The sequence below is a fragment of the Haliaeetus albicilla genome, chromosome 21 (assembly GCF_947461875.1).
Source record: "Haliaeetus albicilla chromosome 21, bHalAlb1.1, whole genome shotgun sequence".
Classification (NCBI taxonomy): Eukaryota; Metazoa; Chordata; class Aves; order Accipitriformes; family Accipitridae; genus Haliaeetus; species Haliaeetus albicilla.
The window spans coordinates 26,967,802-26,994,927 of record NC_091503.1 but is presented as its reverse complement, the minus strand read 5'-3'; the positions used below and the strand labels follow the sequence as shown (position 1 = coordinate 26,994,927).

General features: G+C 47.3%; 1 protein-coding gene across 1 annotated transcript; it reads right to left on the bottom strand.

The window, feature by feature from the left end:
* Positions 1-9,820: 9,820 nt before the first annotated feature.
* IGFBP3 (insulin like growth factor binding protein 3) lies at positions 9,821-23,530 on the bottom strand. The gene is made up of 4 exons (XM_069809306.1): positions 22,501-23,530; positions 18,990-19,219; positions 16,578-16,697; positions 9,821-10,295 (listed from the first exon to the last, which is right to left on the bottom strand). Exons 1-4 carry the CDS (start codon positions 22,889-22,891, stop codon positions 10,170-10,172), a joined length of 867 nt encoding a protein of 288 aa, XP_069665407.1. The 5' UTR covers positions 22,892-23,530; the 3' UTR covers positions 9,821-10,169.
* Between the last annotated feature and the right edge of the window lie 3,596 nt (positions 23,531-27,126).

Here is a 27,126-nt window from a genome sequence, read left to right as displayed (position 1 = left end):
TCCCGCTCTCCTGCTTTCTGCGTGTGCCCGTTCAGCAGTCCGTCCGACCCCAGCGGGACCACGCAGAGGAAAACGCGCCTCTTGCAAACCTGCCTCCCGAACCGCTCGCTCCATCTTCCCGCAATGAGTTTCCTTCTTTTGGTCTCCCCGCCCCGTTCCCCTTCTCCCGTCCTCTCCAGTCCCGGCCATGCTCTGCAAGCCTTTGCCCTGGGCAAAGCAGCAGCAGCAGCCTTCAAGGGAAATTATTAAAAAGTTTTCTGGGTAGGAAAGCTGGATGCCTTTCTCCGCTCAAAAGCCCAAGGCAGCAGTATTAGTGTTTTAAAAAGATAATGTTGAGGCTACAAAGAGCCTTTTCCTGCACAGAAAGTCAGAGGCTGGGGAAAAACCCAGCCTTATGCTTTTCGCTGAAAGCAGAGAAGAGGGTCCCCTTGGCTTGAGATGTGGTCCCTCTCCCTCCCCGGCATGTTCCTTCGATTTAGTGGCTGCAGAGAAAAAAAAAAGAGACAGCAAGTGGCTGCCCTGCTGGCTTCAAGCTGGTTTTGTCCATGGAGAAACTGGTGTGGGAGTTAGCAAGTCCCAGAGGTGGAAACAAGCTGCACCAACCCTGCCTGAGCAAACAGCCTGAGAGGAGAGTAATAACATTTTCTAAGAGCCTGGCAGGAGGGAAACTCGGCAGAAAATCCTCCTGCCGTTTGTTGGCACAAGCTTTGGGTTTTACATGGGAGCGGGAAGCGGCTGGGAGAAACTGCAAAGCCAAAGCGTGGAGATCTCTGCCCTCCGTATCATGGTCCTGTGGCATCGCACCTTGGGCTTGGTGGACGTGTTGGCTGTATTCACGTGTCAGTATGTCAGCTGCTCCGACCCGGGTCTAATAAACCGCTCCAGATTTAAAAGTATGGATGTACTACTGTGCTGCTTTGGAAGGTGCTTTGAGATCTTCCCAAGTAAAGCACTGCAAAAGCAGTTGATGGCATTGGTATTATAAATCATTAACGTCTGACCTCCCTGTAGTGAGCTACAGTGAGACCTGGCTAAAACTTACACTGACGCATTCACTCTGTCAAAATGCTTGGCAATCATTGTATCTAAATAATGAAGCAGCAGCAAATTCGGGCAGAACCTCAGAGTCCTTTCATGGAGTCTACCCAGCACTGTACAACTGTCATGCATCATTGCCAAAAGAAAATGGTGAAGAAAGGAGGGGAAACCATATACTCAGAGTTACAGCACGTGCTTAGGAGCGCTCTGACTGCTCTCACCTCATCGACCTTGTGTAAAGGTTGCTCTCTAAAGAGCAGAAATCAGTTCTTTTTGTTGGGATCATTATATATATAGGGGAAATGTTCATCACATTCATAATTATTAATAGCACAGTCTATTTGCAGTATTAGCAATCCAGCGGACAGCTACTTCCAATGTTTTGCAGGGTGGCGGGTTCCCATCCTAGCTGCAAGAAATGAACAGGGACGGGGTTTTAAGGGAACTCTTTCCTTTAAATGTTAAGTACCAGGAGCAGAAGTTGCTTCATACAGCATTCAGGCCAATTTCTTAGAGGGGTTTAGCTCCTTACCTCCCACTGAAAGCGACAGGGGATGGGTGCCTCCTTATCTGCAATCTGGCCTCGTGTGACATCTTGCCAGGACTCACCAGGACAGACTTCTGCTGAGCTGCTCTGGGATGGGCTGTCTGACTTGGGCCAGACTCCTCCGTATACTGGGATTAGGACTAATGCAAGGAGGCAAAGAAGGCGAATTTTATCTCCCCATCACAGTGCTGCCAGGAGCTTGGACTACATTTAGGCCATAGATGCCACGCGTTGTGTTTTGTCCTGATTTTTATGATCAGCCTCAGTAGCAGGGTGAAAAATCAAAGGTCCGTAGTTTTCCTTTGTTTTGGTTATTTTTTTCTGTTTGTGGGGCACTTTTTTTTTTTTTTTGGCATATGTCAGCTGGCAATCCTGGCTTCAGTGCGTGCCCGCTGCAGTGGTCCCAGCTGCACCAGCGGGCCAAGCCCGGTGGGAATGAGTGGGGAAACAGGGAAGGTGCCGCGGGATGTGCTCAGCAGCTCAGGTCACCTGGCGAGCAGCTGGATGTGTAAAGGGGATGTACTGTTCCTCGTTATTTCGGCTCCCTCCCTTTGTACCCTCTTGCACTCCTCCTACCCCACCTAAAAAAAAATAATTGCTGGGAAGGTCTTAGGTGAGCGTCTGTAATGTTTGGTTCACGTTATCTGAGAACCCTACCAACCCAGTTTGTGCGCCTGCCTGCCAAAACCCTGCCAGGTTTGCTGCAGCAGGGTTTGTTCCAGCCGTGCCTCCTCCTGCCCCTGGCCTACCGCCAACTGCAAAACGCTCATAGCACAGAAATGAGGTCACTGCCCTCTGCACTTTATTTTCTACCCTCCTTTTCCCCTAAAGCTGTCCAAGACAACCTTCAGTCACCTGGTGCTGGGCTCTGCTCATACCGAGTCAGCTCTGCTCATCGCTTTGGGGTACAGCGGAGACACATTCGTGTCGGCTAGGGTTGGCAGGAGGCGAGGGGGGAGAGAGAAGGAGAGAAAGAAAATGGGCGTGGAGGGCAGCCAACACTAATACTGAAAGCTCATCAGCATCTCTGTCACTCCTCTGCCATAAGAACACATGCTCTGCAAAGGCAAAACTTAGGCAGGGAACAGCTTTCTACAGACCCAGCCCAGAACACGGTCAGATATGAAGCACGTCAAGATTCAGCCTTTTCCTTTCCAAAACCAATATATTCCTTTGACCTTGCACTTGCTAATGAAACTCCTAAACACATCACAAAATAAAAAAGCAAAGAGAAAATGCGTCACATATATAGCTTGCTTTCCTCAAGGGGAAGAAAAGCGGGATGGAAAAGAATGGCGCATGGCAGAGGCTTGTCACGGGATTTACTGCACTCCCGGAAAGTGCTCAGCTCCCATAGCATCAGACACTACGTGGAAGTCCCAACAAAATACTAAAACTGAGCAGGTTTTTTTGCAAAGTCAGAACCAAAGATGTTTGCGCTTTACCAGTAGTCTAGCAGCGCTGACTTTGCAGAATTAGAAACGTTATTTTTCTACCCACATCACTGCCTTGCTACTGCAGAACGCCAGCAATGTCTAATCCCTGTCCAACCCATGATCGGAATAATAAAAAAAAGTATCTGTAAAAAAAAAGGATCCAAGTGACCCATTCCAAGCTAGACTCTCAGCCCATGCTGCATGTCAAATGGACAAGTCCCATCTCTAGACAACACCTCTAAAGTGGGTTTACTTTTCCCCGGCTATCGCTTCACTGATAAACCGCCAGCCTAAACAGCCTCCCCAGGCTGCACCCATGACAGGTCCCAGGCTTCCTGTTTGCCGACACATTTTGTATTTATGGACCAATTATCTTATGCACTTGTCGTACGGTGCGTCGAGAATCGGGCAGGGATTCAGACCGCACAGGGAGGTGGGGTGTGAGCATCTTAACAAACACCTAGTTGTATTTAGCACATTTGCCTTCTTTAGGGCTTGGGTAGATGGTAAATAGTGAGTAACAGCAGCAGAGCTGGGGCAAGCGAGGGCTCCTCTTGCTGACATGTCACCCTGTATTACCTGGTCACGTTTAGGTAAAGGTGGAAGGGGACAAAGGAGAGGAACTGCTGGGAGCACAGCCGGTCAGTTCTGAGTTACCAAAAAGTACCAAAACCACCAGCAGCGGAGCAGGAGCCCAGGCATACCTGCACTTGCACTCCGAGTGATGAAGCCAGTTCTGACAACAGCTCTGTCAACAGACAAGGGCTTTATTTTGTTTTCCTTCCTTTCCTCCTCCCTTGCCCTACCTCCTCCCCCAGGGTGCAAAGTTCAGCTGCAAGTAAATCTGCTGCGAGGGTCCCAGGAGAGGCGTGGGAGCAAGAGTGCTGGTGGGTGCTGAAGCCCGGTCAGATGAACAAACCTAAACTTAGCCCGCTCCAGATCTTGGCTGCTTGGTTTTGCAAAAGTTTCTGCTCCAGGCTGTGCTGGATCATCACCTCCGAGGGGGAGCGTGGGCGGCCCGGCAGAGACGAGGGCACGCCGGGGAAGGCAGGCGTGCACGCGTGCTCGGCTCCTTGCTGCTCCCTCACAAACTTTTCCCAACTGGGCTGGGAAATTCATAAAATAGCCTAACATTCTGTTCATGAGATTAGACCGGCACGCGCGGTCTTCCTCCTGGTCGCTCTCAGTCGCCTCCAACTGCCGCAAAGCCAACGAAGAGCAGCCCGATTGTGCCTAGGCTGAGGTGTTGAACTGCTCAAGGACGGCAGTGGTGACGTGTGAATTTTTTTTTCTCTCTCGCTAACGGCGCTTTGTAGTTCAACGGGCCGATGCGTAGATGCTGAGGTTCCTTGGAAAAGCATCTTAGCGTGGGATGTCTCTGGAGGCCTTAGAGCAAACGCTGGCTATATCATCGCCGCCTTTCCTATTTTCTCTTTGCCTGCGGCTTCTGTTTATTGCTGCTTCGGCAGCTGAGCCCTCCCCATTTAGCCCCAGCAAGGGAACAGAAGAAGAAGAGCAGCGACACGTCCGCGGTAGCAGGATAACAGCCGCTGCGGAAACGCGCGGCAGGACCCGAGGGCCGCGGGTCGCGTGTGGCACCCCTGTGACAAAGCAATAATCGGCTTCTGAAGCTCAGTCAGGTGTTTTTTACTGGGTGCAAGTTACGTGATACGTAGCAGACGTAGGAAACAGCTCTTCACCTTGAATATTCTCCGGGCGGCCTCAGCAGGCAGAAATAGCCCCTGCTCTCCAGTTGCAGGGAGCGCGGGACGTGCAGGCTCAGCCTGGCTCTTTTAAGCAAGTCCCTTCACTACCCCACTTCTGGAAGGTCGCACCACACGTGGCTGTGGGAAGCAGTCCTTCCCAACGACACTTCCTTCAGCTTCACAGGTTTTTCTGAAGGAAATCTCAGCTGCTCTCTGCAGCAACAACTTTGCTGCCTTTCTTTCCATTCCCACTCATGGAGACAGCGGTGGGGTGAAATTAGCCATGACAGAGAAAGGCTCTTAAGGAATTTGGATAGGTCAGCAGAAGTGGAAAGCCAGGATACATGCTGCAGCAGGACTTGCATTCTGCAAGGATAAACTGAGATTTGCAGCATTACCCTTTGCTGCTGCTAATACCTGGTCTCCAGTTTTTTTCAGCTGCAACTTCCAGCCTTGAAGTCATCTGCATTTTTTAATATAGGTACAGGGCAAAAGCAGAGGTTTTTGCAATGGGATTTTCTCAAAGGCTGGGGTATATGCTTCTACAGATGCAAAATATGAACTGGAAGAAATAATACATAAAAACTTTTAAATCTAAAGCTTCTTCTGGTGAACAACAAACTTGCACTACTTGCCATTTTACCAGGAAATTTCCTTTATAGCAGAAAAGATGTAACATCTTCTCAATCAACGTGGTGTATAATGTAGACAATCTCGTGCGCTGGAACTCCGGACACCAAGCCACCACGTCCTGACAGGTTGATGGGATCACAGGATGGTTGAGGTTGGCAGGGAGCTCTGGAGGTCACCTCGTCCAACCCCCTGTTCAAGCTGGGCCACCTGAAGCCACTTGCCCAGGACCATGTCCAGACGGCTTTTGAGTATCTCCAAGGATGGAGACTCCAAAATCAAATGAAGGTTAAATACTTTCCAGCTGGAAGAAGATACCCAGGTCCACTGGAGATACCAAAACACTTCACTTCTAATGGCCTTCAACAAAATGAATTTTGCACACTTGCAGATGAAGGCATTACTGATACTGACCACAAACCCCTTGCCCTTGGAATACCCCGATACCCTTTCTGGATCTCTCAGAAAAAAAGAGGGAGTGAGGGAAGAAAAAGGGGTCCTTTCTCATGTAGGAAGCAAGCATATTCTTCTGATAGAAATTAATAGATGTGTAAAGTTCCGAAAGGTGCAGCAGGACCACGTACAAAACAGCTACCTATATAAACATTTCTTTTTGAATACCAATACACTTTGGCATCCAGGAAAATTGCTGAGCACTTTCCATACTTTAAATATAATTCCTATTGCTAATATGTCAAATCTCTGTGGAGCCGTCCTTGCTTACACAGTTTTAGAGAGTGACTAGAGATACCAAAAAATGATTTCCCAAAAGGTTTGTAAAACCATTACTTAAATTTAGGGCTCAGTTCAATAAAGAATTATGCTGTGTTAAGGTTTCTATGGAATTTAGTCATAAAAAGTTCAGACTGTACTAAAAACTAATTAATTCTGTGGTTTTGGTATTCATTGAAGCCTCCTTCCCCTGTGCACAAATAGCTAACATTACGCCCTGAAGGGTGTGCATGCCAAAAAGGTGGAAAAGGATATTCTGAGCTCAAAAGACTATAGCACAGTAGGTCTATTAAAAAAGGGAACTTTCTCAAATAGTTTGAAAGATAATAGAGCTGCCTGCAGGCAGCTTTAACTTGCATTCTGGTCAATTACAGGGATTTATGCAACTATTTATTACACTGGTTAAAATAAATACTCACCACATCAATCTGGGCTACATATGGTACCCATGTAGCATCTAGAGATGAAATATGCTCAAAAAGAAATGAACAACTCTTGCAGTACATACATTAAGCTTTTGTAGTGCCTTCCCATGCAAATATTTGACGTGTAAATAATGTTAGCAGTTACAAGGATTTTTCTGGGACTTCATAATGTTCCCCCAGATCACCTGAGATTCTTGAAGAGGTTGTTAAAAATAAGAAAAGATCTGACAAATGTTCAGCTGAAAAAATAAACCACCTGAGCTGAAGGCAGTGAAGGCACCAAAAGGGGAGGCATTTTTCTAGTGCATTGGTTCCATTTCTGCCACTAAACCCAAAGTCCTCCACTCACTGCAGCTCTTCGCAGGAAACATTTCTAACCTGCGTGTGGAGGAAGATCTTCCCCTGAACTGATCCTGACCCATACATTTGCTTCGTGCTGCCCACATTGTGCTGCTTGGATGTAGCCCGGAAATATTTTTGTTTGAATTGCAGCCTGGCTCCTCTAGCCATGAGAAAAATCTTTGACAAGTAACTTGTCTATTGAATTGAGCCCTTCTCTTCAAAGAAATAGGAATGTTAACCCCCCCACCCCCGCAAAAAAAAACCAAAAAGGAAGAAGCCACCACTGATTATCTTCATTTTAAAGAGTGAATTTGGGGGGGGAGGGGAAATAATGTTATTTTGCATTTCATACCAAGAATGCCAGCTGCCAGGAACATCAGATAGACAACGGGACGTATCCAATACTACTGCAAGCAACTGTGCTCGTAAAAAATATCTAAAAGGCAGCTTCTGGAAAAGGGGAAGCTTTAAATTACAGGTGAGAATTTTTTTTTTTTGCTATTTTTAGACAGTCTTTGTTTTAAAGTCATCTATTGGAAGCAAAATAACCAAACTGACTTGCACAACCGCACAATTATTTTTCTTTTTTCTCCCTTATGGCTGTATGTTTTCTCTGTTACATACCAAAGACCACTAGCACCACTAAAAGAGCTGAATGCAATTCCTTAAATAATTCATGTGACAGATTGCTTGCTTGCATCTCAAGTTCCTTGAGATTTGGTATTTTTTAAAAAATAAAATTGGTGCTCTGCACAGATTAGAAAATTTACTATCACCTAAGGACCTTTACTAGCCAGCTTCTTCCGTATTTGTTTTTAATAGTAGGGCAAAACATAAAAAGCTTAAACACTTGACAAAATACACCAGTCAGAAATACTGCCACAGGCTGTTAGAATATTTCTTGCATACTGGCAAAATGTGGCTTGCAAGGCAGTGAGCTATCTTTTTTCAGATAGAAGAGAAGCTGCTTTTTTTCAGAAGGCTCACAAGATAGCAATTAAAAAAAAGCCAAAATACTAGCTTACTTTCATGAATCCAGTCCTTATTTTCCTATCTATGGTTACGTACCCAAATATTGGTGTATATGTAACTTCCTTCCCTCTGTGAAATCATTTGAAAGGAACTGGTATACAACTTTAAAAAAAAAAAAAAAAGGCCCAGCAGTTTTGGTATTTTTTCCAACAAATCTTTGCAGACATTGCATTTGCATTAGCAGTAAAAATATTGCAATAAATCTTCACCTCACAAAGCTTTCTGTAACCATCTGTCAGGAAATCTGTATTAGCCTGGCGTAAGCATCACTTCACGTATACTTTTTTTTCTTACTCTAAGGTTAAAAAATTTGTTCTAACGATGATGTGAACTCATTTTGTTAGACAGAAATTGGGAAGATGTGCAGAATGCACCCAGGGCTGTTCAGCTAATACACTGCAGGGTAAGGCTTTTAACCAACATCTGATTTACGGCGATCGGCTGTCTCGATCCTGGCAAGCTGCATATCCGAACCCTCCCACGGCACAATTTCAAGACGTTTGCCACCGCTGGCAGGACCAAGGGTGGTTCTAATTCACGGGGCAGGAGAGGAACAGGCTCCTCAGCCCTGCGGCATCCCCTCCATCAGCGCAACCCCCGGCCGCGTCGACTGGAAACCCACTGCCCTCAGCCTCCACGGAGCCCCCAGCCCGACGGGAAATTACGGTGCCGATGGTTTCTGGTTTTCTACAGTGACATCAAACATTTATAGTGACACATGTAAGAATATATTATATATTTATATAAATATATAAAATATTTATATAAAATATATAAATAAATACATATACAAAATATGGCATTACTTTCCAGAGCGATGTTACATTTCACAGGCCACCTTTCCTTATCCAGATTTCATTGTCATACAGAATTTATCATGAAGTTCAGTAAACAATCAGCCTCAAAAAAAAAAAAAAAAAATGCTGCCAAAGTCTTCCTTATGTGAAAGCATCACGTACCAGAACAAAACCAAACCACTTCTCTTCCAATTAAGAGGATACATAACATCATGGCAGACAGTTGGGTTAAATATTTAAACCCAATGGTTCTTACTCTATGCTTAGATGCAGGCAAATAATTTCCACCGAAGTCAAAGCAAGCAACAATTGTGTGTAGCGTAAATGAAGCACGTGGGTCTCAACACCCAGGTCCACGATCCCCCATCATGTCAGCACTGTTTTAAACAGGAGCTCCTCGTACAGCGTATGTGCTTTGGTAGAGTGTACCAAGACAACACAGAATAGATACAGCTTTTCAAAATAAACAAGCAAGTAGAAAGGGTGGTAGTGTAATGGCAATTTTTTGTCCATGAATATTCTATATTAGTGTGAGCAGGAAACGGAGGAAATGTAAGCCCTGTTGCACAAACTGAAGCGAAGGACAGACAGAAGAATGCTTTACCGAGAGCTTCAGTGCAACTGTTATCATTTCCAGTGGCATATTTCAGTGATGGGTACATTAGAAATACCAATAAAACAATAATAAAAAAATTAAAAGAAGAAGATTATCTTGGTATTTGTAGTTACTTCAAATAACAAAACTTAATCTCTTCTGGAAACAATTCCTTCGCTCCACAAATTCATTTCTACTGTCTAGAATAGGTCAGTGTGTATGCATATGGATCTATACATATTTGTAAATCATTCCGTAGCCTTACTTCCTCTTTGCATACAGAAGTATACACTAGAATTATTGTGTAGTATTTGGTATTCACATGTTACATTTAAATAAAGTTTATTAAAAAACAATTATATTAAATACAGACTAACAGAATATTCATAATATATTTTACAGAAAAAATAGCCATGTCTTTTATTTTAGAAATAGGTTTCTTTAAAAAGTTCTTTGAGATTTTTATAAAACTTTTTACCCGTGAAGATAAGTTTCCCGTCAGACCTGTAAAAAAAGATTAACCTTTAAATCTTTGTGTGGTTTTTTTTTGTGGTGGTTTTTTTTTCTTTAATGCTTTTACGAGCTTACACCCTATAAATTCTTTAAAATAAAACCCCAGTATCTTTCGGGATCAAATTGGTCACAGGCCGTTCTCTAAAAAGTCAGTGGAGACTCCCTGAATCCGTTCCGAAGTGCCTCGTGTTTTCCCTCTCTCCGGGTATCCATAGTGCAGGTTCACGTGGGAATTCGGAGCTCCCCGGGCGTCCCGCGGGACGCGGAGCTCGAGGTCGCCCGCGCCGCGCAGCCCGCGGCCTCTGCCCAGCCCCGCCGGGGTCTCCGCCGGGTCCCGCGGCCGCGCGCGGGTGCCCGAAGAGCTGGCGCCCGCTCCTCACTTGCTTTCCAGGTTGTAGCAGTGGACGTCTCCCTTCCCCTTCCCGTCGTAGCCGGGAAGCGGCTGTCCGTACTTATCCACGCACCAGCAGTATCCCCTCTTTCGGCCTTTGGATGGGCGACACTGAAAGAGAAGGGAAGACCCCGTTGGCACCATTTCTGCTCTCTCCGCTCTTGGCGCTGCAGAGCGGGGGTTCCTGCTCGTTTGGTGGCTGCACTTCCATACCCTGGCCATACCTGACGGAATCAGAGCATTTATTACCACTCCAAAGGATTACAGTAAAAGCTGACCGCCTCTGCCCATCAACCCCTTTGGGTCTAATGACTCCTCAACGAAACGGCTCCGAAAACTCCCGGAAAACAGCCTTATGAACCACCCCCTATTATATTAGGCGGCTCAGTCGCCCCCTTTGAACACCAGGACTGCTTACGACAGTACGGGCAGACGACTGGGACCCGTCCTTGGAAAAGAAAGTTAACAGATTTGTTCCACGCTAAAGCGCAGGTCCGCAAAGACAGCCATTGCGGCGGTGAACACCCTTGGCTTGCATCTGTTTGCTGGAGGAATTTCAATACTGTAGTTGACATTTATTAGCAGATACATAATCCTTCTGTAGGGGAGTTATCACTTCAACAACTGCTAGGTGTACCAGAACTTTACGTGTATATTTTCCTATAAATAATATATAGGATATATACTAGTCTATAATATATATACTTATATACTAGTCTATAACCTATGTCAGCTTTAGCAGTTGCCTGGTGGAATTTGCCAGCAATGCTGACCAACCTGAAACTACCACAGGCGATGACACTGAACCTCTTTAGAAATAGCGATGCAGTAAAAATGCATTATGAAGTCTAGTATGTACTAAGTCATGCTCTCCCCAAGGAACCAAGAACGGTAGAAACTAGACTAAAGGAGATGACATGCTGCAGGTTGCATTCAGTAGGGAGCCCTGGACACAGTTATGTACTGTGAACCCCTGGGACCCCGGCAAGGCTTTCGCCCACTCAAAAGACACGTGCCTCCAGGACACAGATTACTTCACTAGGTTTGCCACGGTCAACCTCATTGCCAAGACGCAGCCTCCACGTCAGCTCAAGTTTTGAGATTTGGTGATACGCGCCTCGCTGCAAATGCTAAGAGAGGTGGCTGTTTAGTCAGGACAGACTTACAAAGGAGGCGGTGACACAAACACACGTAGCGTTTCAAAGGCTGAGGTTTCACCTGTTGCATCGCCAACACGAAGGAAGATAGGCTAGACTGAAGCCACTCACAGCACTCAACACTCTGAGGGCTACCTATCTATCATGCAAGCAGAGCAAATGCTGCCTCTGAGACCTCACAGCAATTCCGAGTATTTCAGAGGTTCAGGCTGGCGCAAGTCAGGTAAACTTTGCCGCTACCGCTCAGCTGCTTGTTCTGCAGAGTCTAGCAGGCACGTCCCCATCTCCCACGTGGGTACGGCAGTGGCTCACAAAGCTAAGTGTCTCTTCCACGTGCAGGTACACAAGGACACATCAAGCAAGTGTTGGGCTTCACGTGCTGCCCAAAAGCGCCTGGCCCTTTTCACGTCTAGTTTAGGACCTCGGGCCCAAGGGTGGTATTTGGGACAGAACCGTGAAGACGGGTCACTCCTGGGACAGCCTGCACCAGCACATCGGCCTCCGAGCCAACTAATTTGTGGCAGCATGGAGCAGGGCAGAGTTTTCTCTAGGAACTTGGGAAAGAGACATGGGAGCAGATCACACGTTAGACACAAACTTCTGAACAAGTTTCCATCTTGTTTATTTTATATTAGAGTAAATCAAGTGATATTAGTCACTGTAACTGCAAATTAATCTACCACTGTGGTATCTTTTTGAGTAACAAGCCCAGCGCAGAAATAACACGATGCCTTCTCTTCCCTGAATTTGCAGTCCTGCTGCATTAGCCCTATGCAAACGGATGGCAGCAGGATGACAAGATCAAGCTTAAAGTAGGTATCAGCTTATTTTAGGAGAAGGTGAAGAAGTTCAAACCTACTGAGAGAACAGCTATATTAATAATTTGCTAAGCTACGTGGTTAGCTGCATTTGAGTTCCAGTCACCTGTTCAGCTGGTTTTCGGCACTAAATCTTTAAACGTTAAGCTCTACAACTTATGTTTATTGTCTCAAAAGCCTGACCAGGGCTTGTCCACATTCTCCAGGACTTCCACGAATGGCTGCTCAAAGTCCACTGATGTCATTGGGAAATTTTCCTTCAACTTTGGTGGCAACTGGACTGGACTCTAGCTTGAGTGGTATTAACATTTAGTGACTTATATTCGTCATGCTCCAAACTGAGGAATTCATAAACAACAGCCTTTGCACAACTGAAAATTTACAGAAAAGGAAACTGAGGCAGCAGTTCTCGAGTTGTTTTTCCCAAGAGAGCAGGCACAGATGGAGCACGAATTAGAGCACAGGGCTTCTGGCTGCCAGCCTGGTGCTCCGGCAATGAAACTACACTTCTGCTAATAATAGTAACGCAGCCTCCCCTTTTAGAAGTACTATATGAAGTATGTTACACAACTCTCGCTGATTCATAGGCTTGCATCACTCTCAAAACAAATGATCAATTAAAGTTATCTCATGTTGTTGGAGGTTTTGACTGCTTTTTACAGTTGCAAAACCAATTTTCAGAATTAACTACAACATTAAGTTAAGTCTGCAGGAACACCTTCCCTACTACTAATATTTTTTTTATTTCTTCTAGACAACCCATTTGGAAAACAAAATGCTTAGATCATTCTACAGCTGAAATAACGCTCTGTGAGGAAAACAATTTACCTTTTCCAATCTGCGATTTTGTACTACCCTCTCAGGCATGCTGTCAATAATAAAGGACTTCTGATTCAAAAGTCATGCTTTTATCCTGAAGCAGCTTTCTTGCATCCCCTACATAAGTGGTGGACGTAAGTTCATATAGAAAAAATATACATATAAATATCCGCTCTTCTGAATTTTGTACTCCACATACATTTCAAGGCTCTGCCCGGCTCTTCCATATGACTTCAGAAGTCCAAAAAGCTGGAAAACTGCCCAAGCGGTGGAGCCAGTAATTACTTCTGATAGAAACACCAGCTGCCAGCTTCCATGCCACCTGCCCCTCTCCCTTCCACAAAGAAGTGCCGCAGAGGCATTCGTGGGGCGCAGCAAAGCATATGGCATCCCACTGAATTCCTGGTCAGGCCAGAGGTCTCCGTGGAGCTGCAGCCCTGGTCTCCCAGAACAGACTGCAGACAGCACTGACATACACCACGAGCCGTTCTGGCTCCCGCCAAGCCCAACTCTGTTTTCAGTGGAATGATGCCAGCTCACATTTAGGCGAGTATCTGGCTCCGGTACACAAATATGGGGCAATTCTAGTAATTGCCCCATATAATAATTCTAATTTCATCAAAACCTTTTTTTCCATGCTCGAGGCAGAAACGTGCCTGTATCAACCTATTCCATGTAAATATACCTATATGCCACAGTTGAATAGTACGGCCTTTCATGTGTGATTTATTAAGACAAAGAATTCTAAATTTTAATAGGTCTGATTTTAAAAAAGTTTATATATAAACACAAGGCGTGAAGTATTTTTCACGTTATACCCTGAGAGGTAAATTTACGTTCTTAAAATTGTTTCACATATGCAAATTATTCCCTATGGTTGTTCCTGAAAAGTCAATTTCTAGTTATCTACAAAAGTCTTGAAAAATAACTGCTTTTAACTTGACTGGAAGAGCAGGTGACCAGGAAGGCAGAATATAGCAACATGTGAAGTGCCTCCTGAATGAGTTTTAGTGATTTCCAGGGGGATGATTCCTACCATCACACACCTATCTGTGTTATCATCCTAGGCAGTGGTTTTGGCAGCTGTTTCCAGAATTAAAAATGCCTAGCTCACGCTCATTTTTTGATGGATTCACTGTATGTTTCCTAACATGTTATCCTGAATTTTGTTGTCACAACAGAATATAATTGAATTACAGACTGAATGCTGCTAATACTAGCAATGAAGGAAATTCACAAAATAGCCTAACATTCTGTTCATGAGATTAGACACCTGCTCACAGCGCCTGAAACATCAGACCTGCACGTTGGTACTCCAAAAAGAAAACCAGACACACACAACTGTCGCATTGCCTTGTGGACAGTGAATTCAGTCTGGAGCGGACTCACTTCTCAAACCAATGCGTTTTTTTAGGAGTTAGTCTACAAGGGCAACTCAACTCAAATACGCTACTTCTGGTTCGTATTCTGTTCGTGTGAGAAGCAGCCTGGCTCTGTAAGCCCCACCTGTGAGGTTCGGTTCCAGGAGAAGCACTCCAGCTGCACTTCATGTAGAACATTTACCCACATGGGCTCCATCCGTGGGCATCTCCTACAGGATCCTGAGTTGTCTCAAACTACCGCTGAAGCTGCTGGACCTGCGTGAATTGGCACGGCGTCTGACAAGGCTGGCCAGCCATGGAAGTGCCCCTTCGCCCTCTCCGTTTGCCGACCCATCGCGCAGGAACCTCCTACGGCGCTCCGAAAGCCTCCAGGCAGCACGGACACGACGCAGAGGGCAGAAGCGTCTTTGCTCCGTACCAACACCTCATTCTCGTAAATCAACTTCTAGTAACAAAGACCAGGTAAGCGTATCATCTGTCTTTCCTTTTTTTTTGACTCTGTATTTCGGTTTTTTCTGCCTCAGCGGCAGGACTATGACTGCACTTTCAAGTACAGTCATCCTTTCAAGTAAGGCACTTTAATACGTGCTTACTGTGGATCTAATTTCTACATACACATGCTAGAGACAGCGTGCAAACCACCACCCTTTTTTGCTGACGAAGCAAAAACCTCAGAGGCTGCAGAGAGATGAAAGCAAGATCTACTGAACAAAGTAAATACCAACCTGCCGTCTTCTGTAACCCCTAGAGAAGCAAAAGGGCTACAAAACGCTCACGTGACTTGAACGCAGTTAAATGATGTGCTGTTCTAGAGTAACTAAGCAAATGTTTTCATGGCACGGGCGCAAAACACAGCCCTAGCCTCACTCCACGTGGCAGTCCAATGCATTTTCTGAACAAACGCAGCCCGAGATGCGAGCACTGCTCTCTGCTAGTTTACGCGCGGCCGGAGAGGAACGACACGGACTTTTCCCAAGACTCCAGACGACAAGAAGAAACTCCGTCCCTGCTCGGGAAAAGCTGGGGAGCGTAGACGCGCTCAGCAGCGTGCAGCGAAGGTCAACCAGCGCAGTCGGCGCTGGGCTGACGGCAGGAGGGAAGGCTGGAAACCTCAGCCCTACTGCAAACGCCCCGCCTGACACCGCCGGCTTAACGCTGAACTCCAGGGAGCACCCGACAGGGAAGGACTGTTTCTAAGAAAGCTGGAAGCCAAAAACCGGAGAGATGCCATTCCTGACATAAGGCTGCCTGGTCAGAGGTTGGCCTCTCACTTCTGACCCATGAACTGCATCAGCACCAGTAACACGGGGTCAACCGCTCCTTTGGCCGGTTACCAGAGGGAGAGCGGCCGACTCGTGTAAACCCAAACGGGAGAGACGAGACCGTCCGCAAACAAAATCTGGCCTTACAGAGGGTTTGCCTTGAGGAAAATCTTCAACTTTTGAATTCAGGAAATTTTGGAATTACACGTTTGGAGGCAGGTCACTAACTAAACCCTGGAATTAGGTGGGATGTGCACACTAAGCAAAGAACGTGGCACGTCTTGCCCTTCCCCTGGTTTCTGAACGAGCTTCGGGGCAGCACCGAACGGAGGATGCTGCCGTAGCTCAACCCGCACGCACAACTAAAGCATAAATACCTGCAGTTTAGGTCTGCATTTGTCAAGAAAGGTCACAACCCCAGAACCAAAGAGGGCTGAGAAGCCATCCTTGCTGCAGAGTAACTACTAGATGTATCACTTTCACGATAACATGACCTGGATTTGGGAAGTGATCTGTGTAGCACATAAAGGACAGATATATACCTTTCTCAAGTTGCTTTTTGTAATGTGATCCAGCGCAGTTCTTCTAGGAACTCTCAAGCAGCTATTTACAATTCAAAGCATTGATCTATTGCAGTCATATGGTGACTGCAACATTTAGCTCTGTGGGTTATGACAGAGGCACTGCTTTTTTTAAACCAAAGGGCATTAGTATCTAGGACACCAGCCAACCCATGTGTGATTAGGTATGAAGTTTCTTAAATGAATCTGTTGTCATGACCAACAGAAAATAAAAACACTGTCCCCACTTGACAAGGTTCAGCACTATCAGACGAGGTTCTAAAACTAGTTCCTCTGTAAAATGACAGACAATGCACCTTGCTGGCAAGATTGTTCAGCAAAGATGCAGAAAAGGTGAAGTGCATTCACTGAAATGATCGGGAGACTGTACTTACTTGCTTTTTCTTGTAGAACCCCTTCTTGTCACAATTTGGAATATGAAAGCCCCTGGGACTCAAGACGTTCAGGATCTTTAGGTGGTTTAAAGTGTCTTCCATTTCTCTACGACAGGGACCCTGTTAACAAGCATATTTTAGAAAACACAGATGAAACGTCATTCCCAAATGCCGTCTTTCACACAAGAGTTAATAAATCTTTAAAGGGCAAGAAGCACAAACCCAAGCAAATCCATTAAAACAAAGGGATGGCTGGATATGTCAAAAGGCAGACCATTCACAGATAAAATTCTGACTTTCTGCTTTACCGATTTCTAAACACTGAAGGCCTTATGCTATGCTGAGGCACGGACTGGCATTTCCAGTCAAAATCACAGCCACGCGTACCTACGGGAAGGCTTAACCAGTATGTAAATCAATCATACGTAACATAACTTCGGTTTGGAAAAGCTGGACTGGCACCAAGCAGGGAAAGAAGAAGGTAGGCAACTGGAACTACACCACTTGGTAGATCTTCCCTAATGCCATTTGATTCTTGTGATTCTGCTGGATTTGAAAGCATAAATGAAATGGATTTAATTGAAAACAAGTAGTTTGGCATAATGTATACGTATATATAAAAATACTGCAACTTTGGACAACAATGCCCAATTTCAACCGGACCAAACGGACGCAGCCGTGCAAGGAATGGTTGCACACAACAGTCTCATTAGATAAGTATGTCACTTTTTGCCTCACTTTCTCCACCTGCGAAAGGCTGACAACGATGCAGTGAGGATTAGCTCTAGGACAATGAGCCAAAAAGAACTTCCAGAAGCACTTTTAAGAGCATGTCTCAAACGCCAACTAATTATGTCTCACTGCAGCCCTTCAGGGTAGGGAGTAAAGCATTACGAGCTCCACTTTGCAGTCAGAAAACCAGGAGCGGAGGAGTTCACGGTTTGCCAGGGGCCAAGAAGACAGGCGGCGTCAGCAGCGGGATTGGGATTCGAGTCGCAGCTACAAACTCTGTCCTTAGCTACGCTCCTGTCTGGGCACATTACGGACTCAGTCCACCAGCCCGCTTCTTCAGCGGAGGCCTGAAAAATTCCTTTGCATGGTTGCAGGGGTTTAATACGTTTTAAGTTGCTGTATCAACACAAAGATTCACTTGGTGCAATTTTTAATTAGTGAGGTAATGACATTTATACTTTCAAGTGGTAATACTAATAGTTTGCTCATGTAAAGTGCCTTTCATGTGAGTGTCTGAAAGCATACAGACTCCACAGTTCTACTGGAGTTTAGAACTGATTTTTTTGGTTAGCAAAGACCTTCCTTGCTGCTTTCGTATGTTTTCTTTCCGTGTCAACCTCACAAGCTCTAAACATGCGCTTTAAATTGCTGCTCTTATTGGCAGTTCCTTAAAAACCCGAAACTGCTCAGACACGCTGAAAGCGAATCACGCACGTTCAAGTACCTGGTCCTGAGTCAGGCCTACAAAAAGATCAAACAGCTTTTTTTCCTCTCTCCAAAGTCACAGAGAGCAATATCAAAAGCTAAGATACAGACACAGCTAGAAGGGCATTCGCTGACGAGGGCACCTGTCCCCAGTGGACTTATTTCTGGTTCTTATGGAGACCAGCAGCCTTGGTAAGTCTTTGCTCATGGGGCCCAACTACTGCGTAAGCGAAACGTTCATCCTGGTCAAGACCAGGACCCGATTTCCTCAGAGCTACCCGAGGTCATTCTTTTACTGCAGGCAGTTTACTTCACGTTTTCGGGAGAAGGACATGCTGGAAGGCAGACACTGAAGTGTTTTTACTAGATGGGCTGGACATCAGTCACAAACTAAGCTGCGCTAACTTGGAGGCCACGCTTTCTTCAGACACAACTTTCCACCTCATGCAGGTTTCAAAACCGCCTTTTGCAGATGGGAAGCCACATCTGGTTTCACCACGACGGTTCCGATGACACGTCGAAGCACATCCAGACGTATTTTTTAGGCCGTCTGGCAGAGGCACAAGGACAACCACCGGGTTATCAGGAAGAAGCGTTATTCTGTTTGCAACCAAATTTAACGATGGCACTATTAAACCTGTCCCAAGTCCGCTCACAGAAACGTGTGATAATTACAGGGGGGAACAAGAACTTTGGATCTCTTAGTGAAAATCACACTTGCATCAACGTAAACATCATTGTGTTAGGCCTCCGTGTTTTCTGAACGTGGTCTGCTCGGTCTGCTGATTGTCTGCATTTGCAGAGCCAATAGTTTTACCAGTTAAACAGCGGGAATGCCCTAAATGGCTACAACAATTACCACCATTTAGTTATTTAATGTACTTATCTTCTCGTACGCACAACACGCATATACATACACATGCATGCACACGCTCGCATGCTGGGAAATGCCCTTCCATTTACAAAAGTACTCACGTATTCAGTCTCTTGTTTGGATTCAGAAGAGAAATTCAGTGTATCCGTACTCTGCGAATCATATTCTACTTTATAGCGCTGCGTGTTTTTGGCTTGCACTTTCCTGATGATATCTATTTTGATGTGCGGTGGATGCAGTTTGGAATCTGGCACCCTGTGGGAGTTCGGGATGGCCTGATTTTCCATGCTGCTGGTACTCCGGTCTTCTTCTTCTGAATCACTGGAATTTCCTTCGAGAAGAACAAATGCAGCGAAGAAATAATGTTAATCAACTGCCAGCTGCGTCCGGAAGGGCAACAAGCCTCCAGACGAGTTTACGAGCTTCATTTTCCTTCACAAACCAGCGATATATGAAAGGACGAACAACTCGGCGTTCCGCATGCATCCGTGCCTTTGCTGCCGAGCGATGCCCTTTCGTAACTGAAGCATCCCCTTGCTCCCGGCAGCCTCGCGAGGCACCCCACCGCCCCGTCCCCGCAGGCTGCCCGACACCCGAAAACCGGCCACCTCCACTCGGCTGCCGGCCACCACCATCCCAGCTTCTCGCCCCGCGGCGCCCGCGGCAGCCCCACTGGCTGCCGACCCACGGCCGGCTCCGTCAACTTCAGCTGGACGCGGCTGCGTGGGTAACTTCTGGGCTGTGGTGTGACTCCGTCTTCCCCAGGATGGTGATTTTTTTTTTTTAAAAGAGGCGTTCGTACAACAAATTCTACCACGCTAAGTTTCACGGTTCTAGGTAGCTATTTTTAATACTTTTTCCTTCTTAATTTTATTCAACATGCAGAACAGGGAAGGAAAAAAATAGCACGTCTTCATTCTTCTGCTGTTAAAATCAGAAACATTTCTAAGTGTACAAAAAGCACTTTAAAGGTAATGGACAAAAAAATGCCATTCATTCTGCAATGGTGTCAAAGGACAAACATCTGCTTTCATCATAAGCTTCAAAAATATTTTCTCTTTAAACTACCATCCACAAAAATACAGGAGAAGCACATTTTTCCAAAATACTGCATAAGCCCAGTGTTCCTGTACCTCCTGAGGTATTTGTCTACACTGCATTTCTCCCTCTGAGGAGACTCCTGCAGTGTAACTGTAACTGGCTGCGTTTCCTCCGGGGAATTTTTCGAGTTTGGATATTACTATCAGCTAAGTAGCTAAGTCCCACGAGTCGCTGCCTTGGCTGCTGGCCACTTTTTTTTTTAAAGGAAATCATATTGGGAGTGCACAATGATAACCGATATGCAGGGAACATCCTGGAAATCTGTATTAAAATCGTACTTGATGGCTCACTGAAAAACCACAAAAGCCAAGAAATTCGGTGCTAACCCTGAAAGCCCACGTTCACATAGCCCATTGACTCTAAATTCTTCCCCACAGGCAGCAGTACAGTGGCACTGCCAATACACAGGAACAGGGGAGGAACACGAGGAGGAGGAGGAGGGATGCGAGCTGACATCCTGGGACTGGCGGTTTTAGTGTAGCCACTGCTGGCAATGGACATAATTGACCAGGAAAATCCAACTCCCAGTGCAAATGGATTAAGGAAGTTTAAGTCTTAAGTCTAAATTTCCTGGCTTTTGTGGGTTTAACTCAGACTCTCAGCGGTATTTGAACATATTTCTGGTGGTTTAATGTCCTGTTTTTAAACAGTGGTATTTTTTTTTCCACATTCTCAGTGAAGTTTGCAAGAAATGACACAATAAAATGCTATAAACCTGAATCTCCTAAATATAAACACTACGCCTGCCAGGTTTTCTGCAGTAAGTGCAGTCCATTAGTTTGCCTCCTCTACCAAAAAATAAGTAGAAAATCCTCTTAATGTGCATTAAATAATTACCAGGCTGGTCATTTCAGTTTAGATAGACCATCACGTTTCAATAGCACTTCTTACACTTCGATTTGGAACAGTCGTAATGCCACATTTTCAACTGCGAAGCGTATTCGATTAACTCCGTTTCGCAAAACTTGGTGCCATGTCAGCTTCACACCCTCGTAACAGAAACTAAACTGCTGTGAGAGTTCCTTGCTCTCTTTTAAAAAACAGCTTAGAAGGGTTGCGCATGCACACTACTACTTAACACTTCTGTGCCCCCAAAAAACTGAACTGGAAAGTAAGTCAGCGGCCTACTACAGCTGCTCTTGAGGAGGTGCTGTAATATACACCACCCCGCAGCGATTTCCAGCCATTTCTGCCAACTAGGAACGACCAAAAGCGTAGCACGAGGCGGGCCCTAGCCGTCCGTACGGGAGACGATGCGCTCCTGCGCGGGGAGGGGGTGTCCCAGGGAGCGCGGGATTTGGAGGAGCGGTCCGACCCCACGAGGACGTGGGCACTACGGGTCGCACGGGTTCAGCCAACTTCTTCCTTCTCGCACCCCAGGTCTGCAGCCCTCACCCCCTGAATGTGAACTGTGAGGGTCCTACTTTTGCACTTTTTAAGGAATCAAAGCTCTTACTGATTTCAAAATGGGGAGTTCTCCCTCAGCCAGGAATGCAGAAACAGGAACTCGGCAATATGACTATTTAGGCGGCAAATGGAAAGATTTTCGGCAAAGCGCACCTCCGTCTTCCCCTTTCGCCTTCTCTAACGGCCACCGTTAAAAGCGCTACCCCTCCACTGAACAGCACCGACCCTCAACAGCCAGACCTGGCCCCTCGCCTCCAGCTCGTGCGAAGGATGAGTACCCAAAGTTGATGGGATGAAGGAAGCCGCTCCATGTTCCAATGAGATTTAAAACTTCAGCGAGTACCCCTGCACCGTCATTCAAATTGTCACAGCCTGGGTGCAGGACATAAATAATTGTAATAAGGCATCGCGTACTCTCGTAGCAGCCCGTTAGCCGGAGCACTGGTGCCACTTCCTCGGCTAAGGAGAGGCCAGCCAAAGAGCCCCTGCAACCCAGCAGAAAAACTGGCCTTTTAAAAATGCAAACAGTGCAGAGCCTTTTGACACACTTTTCTATTAAACAGATGTTAACATACTTGCTGCTGGTCAGCAAACAGTTTAATGAAACGTTTGCACAGAGGGGCTGTGCTCTCTTGATCTGAATCCCAAGTTTCCCTGTCTTAAGTTTCCAAATGTGCGTGCTAACAGAACTTTTTCCAGCCGTCCCTTCCTCTTCAAACAAAACAAAACCCGCTCTGTGAACCTCTCCTTCGCAAGACGCGCAAGAGCTACGGGAAAGCTTCGCTCGACCCAAGATTTATTTGCAGCGCGGGCGAAAACCCAGCGTCCTCTCACAGACCGCCGTGCAAACGCTTTGCTCCCGACGCCCCGCTCCCGGGCCAGGGGGAGTTACCCCCCCGCCCGCCCTGCGCTCAGCATTCCCGGACCGAGCCCGCACCCCCCTGCCAGCCACAGCGGGGCCGGACCCTTCCCTCTCTCTCTCCGTGGAGGCTCCGCAGCCCCCCGCACCCGCGGGAGCCGCGTGCCCTCCTCCCCACCCCCGCTCCCCATTCCCCCCCCCCCCCCAAAAGAGCAGCTCTGCCCGTCTGGCCACCCCCGCCTTACCTGCGGCGTGCGGTCCGGGCAGCAGGAAGGCCCGCAGCTTGCCGCCCGCCGTGCCGTTGGTGCAGAGCCCGCGGCCCTCCAGCAGCGCCTGCAGCGGCCGCGCCTCCTCCCGCCGCGGCTGGCAGCTGAGCCCGGCGCCGCAGCGCTCCGTGTAGATGCCGCAGGGCTGGCCCGGCCGCAGGGCGCAGGTGAGGCAGCAGCCGCAGCCGGGCTCCCGCACCCGCTCGGCGCAGTCGGGCCGCAGGGGCTTGCACTGCTGCAGCGCCCGCGCGTCGCAGGGCTCGCACCGCACCACCGGCCCCGCCAGCGCCGCCGCCGCCGCCGCCCGCCGGACCAGCAGCGCCAGCGCCGCCGCCGCCACTGCCCACAGCACGCCGGGCCGCGGCACCATGGCAACCGGCGGAGGAAGGAGCCGGGGGGGGGGGGACGACACGGGGGGACGGACCCCGCCGGGAGGCGCCCCCCGCCGCGGAGCGGGACGGGCAGAGCCGGGCGGGCGGGCGCCGCCGCCGGCGAGGGGGGCTGCGGGGCGAGGAGCCGCCCGGAGCGCTGCGCCGCCGGCCCGCTCGCTCTTCAGCCGCCGGCCCGCAAGCCCATAAAGGTGCCGGGAGCTCGGCGGCAACAAAGGCAACCTTTTCTTTTTCGCCTTCTCTCTCCCCCCCCCCCCCCCCCCCCACTCCTCTCTGCGGAGCGCCTGAATCGCTTGGCTCGACACTAACTTTTTTTTCTGGTTGGGTTTTGGTTGGGGGGGGCACACACAACAGTCAGGAAAAAAAAAAAAAACAACAAAAAACCCGCTTTGTAAAAGTAAAAAAAAAATTTAAAAAAAATGTAAAAAGCCAAGCCCCGACGGTCTGAAGAAAACTTGGTCCAAAAACGCTCCGGAAAAGAAAGAAGGAGAAAGAGCGGAGAAGGGGGCAAACAGAGAAGGGGAGAAAAACAAATCAAAGGAGAGGGTCCCTCCGGTTTATTCCCGTCGCCGCCCGCCGCCGGCTCCGCTCCGCGCCCGGCCGTCCCCTCCTGCCGCCCGGGCCGCCCTATATAGCGCCGCGGCCGCCGGCCCGCCCCGCGCCATGAATAACGAGCGGCGCGGCGCGGCGGGGGAGCGCCGGCCCGCGCCAAATCCAGGTTTCGGTCGGGGAGGGCTGGGCGGGCGGTGCCGGGGGGTTTGTGGGCTCTTCTTAGAAATCAGCTGGAAGGGGCACGGCGCGGGGGAGCGGGGGGGGGGGGGGGGGGGGCGGGGGGCAACGTCGCGGGCCTTTTGTTTCACGGAGGAGTGCTGCGTGCCCGTGGCTGTGTCCGCCTGGGTCTGCTTGGCACCGGGAGAGGAGACGGGAGCGAAGCCGGCGGGAGGGGGTGCCCTTTATTTTGGACTCCTCGCTACCATCCTGCCTGCTTGGGGGCTGACGGAGAGCCCCGGCCGTGGAGGAGGCGTGCCTTTGCTCGCACCCGCACCCACCCGCACGCAGGTCCGGGGCGCACCTCGGGCCGGCTCTCAGCTGGCGTGACAGCTGCGTGTCCCGGGGAGGTGGGGGAACCCTTCACACGCGCACACGCACACGCAGGGTTTTGCACAGATGTTGCAGTCCGGCACGGGGCTCGGTCCGTGTCACGTCCCTGCCTCGTGGAGGTGCCTCCCCTCATTTAAAGTGTTTTCTGGAGAACTCTAAAACTTTTCCCTCCGTCCATAAGAAAACGGTTTCCACTGCAACATCCTCGTAAATCTGGGGGGGGGGGGGGGGACGACAACAAACCAAACAACCCCCTCAAAACCCCAACAGCAAAACCCCACGTCGATTTTACACCATGCGTGGGTTTGTGTTCTGACTGTAGCCACTGCAAATTCCGCCCCCGGTTCTGCTCGGCTTGTTTCGCTCCCCCGGTTAGCTCAGCTTGACTTTGATGGAGACAATCTGAATTGGCATTGCCAGAATTTGTGACCATCCTTCCTGAAGCTCTCCTGCGAGCTGATGTGGAAGGGGCTCAAGAGGTGTACACGTAGACATATAGAGTGTTGCAGCCATAGGAGCCTGCTCTTCATGCAGAGTAAAACCAATAATGCTCGCAGATACTGCCTTACACAAATACATTCTGCCGTGGGACTGGTAAGAGCCAGACTACTGCTCTATTTTCAACCCCTTCATCATTAACACTGAAGCTCACCTTCCTGTAGTTCATCAGTTGTTCATGTGTCCAAATTCAAGTGGAAGAGTATGTGCGTTATTGCTCGGGGTACTGGCCATGACACTGTGAATCTCGAAAACTGCACTTTTTACAAATCAGGTCTTTTTAGATCGTTAGAATCAACTATACAGTTTGTGTCCTCTGTTCCTCATTCAGTAATGATACCTTTCAGATACTATTTTGAAAGACCTACTGTGCATAGCAGGATAAAAAATACCCGATCTTATGTGTGAAGAGTACGGTGTAAGAGTAGATAGAGACTTTTCCTCGGGAAATTAAATTAAAGATCTGTTGGAAGAGAGATCAGCCTTGCTTAATGCCTCGATGGGCGACTACACCAAGGCTTTTCAGCCTTCTTTTGTCCTCTTGCTCATTTTGTTAATTGACCAAAAGAGGTCGCAGGTTGTCCAGGATTGAATTAGAGTCTCACTAAATCTGTGCGAGCCCATCTACAAAGGGGGAATTGATCAAGCACAATATATTATTGCATGTTTCAGCTCAGGGTCGGTTGTTTGGGGGGGGGGTGTGTGCGACTCTTGCAGGAGAGCTTGCTGTTACCTTTTTATTCTACTTTGGTTTTAATAACTGTTTATAGGGGATGAAGTCTGAAAGTCTTTGGGATTGTCTGGCAGCACGTATCAGGAGAACTCAGATTAGGTCTAGCAGAAAGAGGAGGCCTCCTTCCTTTCTGCTCCATCAGTAACACAGTAGGGTAGCACTGCACACTGTACGTATACAGGCATCTTTTCACTTGGGGCGAGCTTTTATAGCATGCTGCTTTCAGAACTGAAACAATAATGCAGAGGAAATGCTGAGAGAAGAGACGTAAAATGGGGCAAAGGGAATTAAGGGATGGAAGGGATGAAAGAGAGCAACCCTTTTCCTTCACCAGTTGTGCACCTCTTACTTACATGCTAATACCAGTGTAACTTGTATTTCAAACTGTGGCATGAACGTTTTTTTATCAAGCTGAAATTTGACCCCCACCATCAGAAAGACCTTTTTTTTTCTTTCTCTTCTTTCTTTTATAACATTCCACAAACTTTGTGGTGCACCACTTTGAAGTCCTGTTAATACAAGGTGATACTTACAATGTGAGCAAATAAAAGTGGTCCTTTTTTTTTTTTTAATACACAATTGGTGAACTTAGTATATCTTTTTAAATAGCATAACCCAAGGTTAATGCAACATCAAGGTACTTTGAACAAAACGCACTCCAAGTGGGAGATTAACACTGCCAAAGACGTGGCTGAATCACCTTGGCAGTAAGGGAGAAGAAAGCCAGTGATGTGTCAAAGATCAGGTCGGCCTGACAGCTTTTGCTAAACAATTAGCTGTTTGCACTCTCTTAACCAACAGGCACTACATTACAGTGCATTTATATGAATGACAGAATTGGGTTCAAAGCCCTACTTGGCAATCAGAAGACGGATACCACTGTAACTGGAAAGCCAGATAAGAAATTCGTAAAGAAAAAAAAACAACCCAAAAAACCCCAGCACACACCTATAGCTAACAGCTGAATTATACTTATAGACCAAACCTTAGTAACGTTGATGGACATCTTCTGTGTGGACAAGGCCAAGGGCTAAATATGCAAAGTAGCAATGTTTGTAAAACTGTACCAGATCTGAACTTCCACATTTATATCTACTGTTTATTCTAGAGGCTTTGCAATTTTTTTTTTCCTGTTTATTTGGTTTTACTGGGAGAAGAGGGAGAGACAAAAGTCATGTAGGGTTGTACTAAACCTCTACAGTCTGTTCTAGACGATGGAGAGCAGAAGAAGAACAACTGAAAGGCGCTGTGCTTCAGAGAATCTCACGTCCTCCTCCCATTGCTCTAGAGAGTGAACGTGTAATTTATGGAAGCACAAAAAAGATGCACTTTATCTCCCCTTCCACTTGATCCTCCTGCCTCCTTCATCTTCAGCTCTCTCTTCTCTGGTGCATTAGCTGAACTCATACCTTTGGTGTACTTGATTATTCGTGGCTGTGTTTGCTACAGGGACAAGACACGGGAACTAGAGTTGTGGTTGAAGTAGCTCTACTTTCCACTGCACGGTCATATTACATTTTGGAGCAATCCAGACTTTTTAGTGTAGTCCCATTGCACTGCATATGGTTATACTACCCAGAATTGAACTGTCAAGAATGTGAACTTCCCTATATAATGCCGTTTTAAAACTTGCGTAATTTTGCAACTCTTTTCCTTTTTCAGACCAAAAAGAAACCTGCACAGAAATCTAGAGATAGATAGCTCATCTTGGGTTGAGGGCTAAATCCACATCTACAAAGCATCCTTTAATTTGGGTCTCTCTGCTCTGTTTTTTGCAGACTTTGGAGTTTTATGTACAATAAACTTCTGAAGTCAGCAGAAAGTAGGATTTCCTCAATATGTTCTTGTTTTTCAGAGGAAGAACACTCAGATTTACAGTGATGT

Excerpts from the sequence above, each read along its gene's own strand:
- IGFBP3 (XM_069809306.1), bottom strand. The coding sequence starts at position 22,891 with ATGGTGCCGCGGCCCGGCGTGCTGTGGGCAGTGGCGGCGGCGGCGCTG. Across the intron at positions 19,220-22,500 it reads GCCCGGACCGCACGCCGCAG|GAAATTCCAGTGATTCAGAA; the intron begins GTAAGGCGGGGG and ends TTCTTCTCGAAG. Across the intron at positions 10,296-16,577 it reads GGTTCTACAAGAAAAAGCAA|TGTCGCCCATCCAAAGGCCG; the intron begins GTAAGTACAGTC and ends CTTCTCTTTCAG.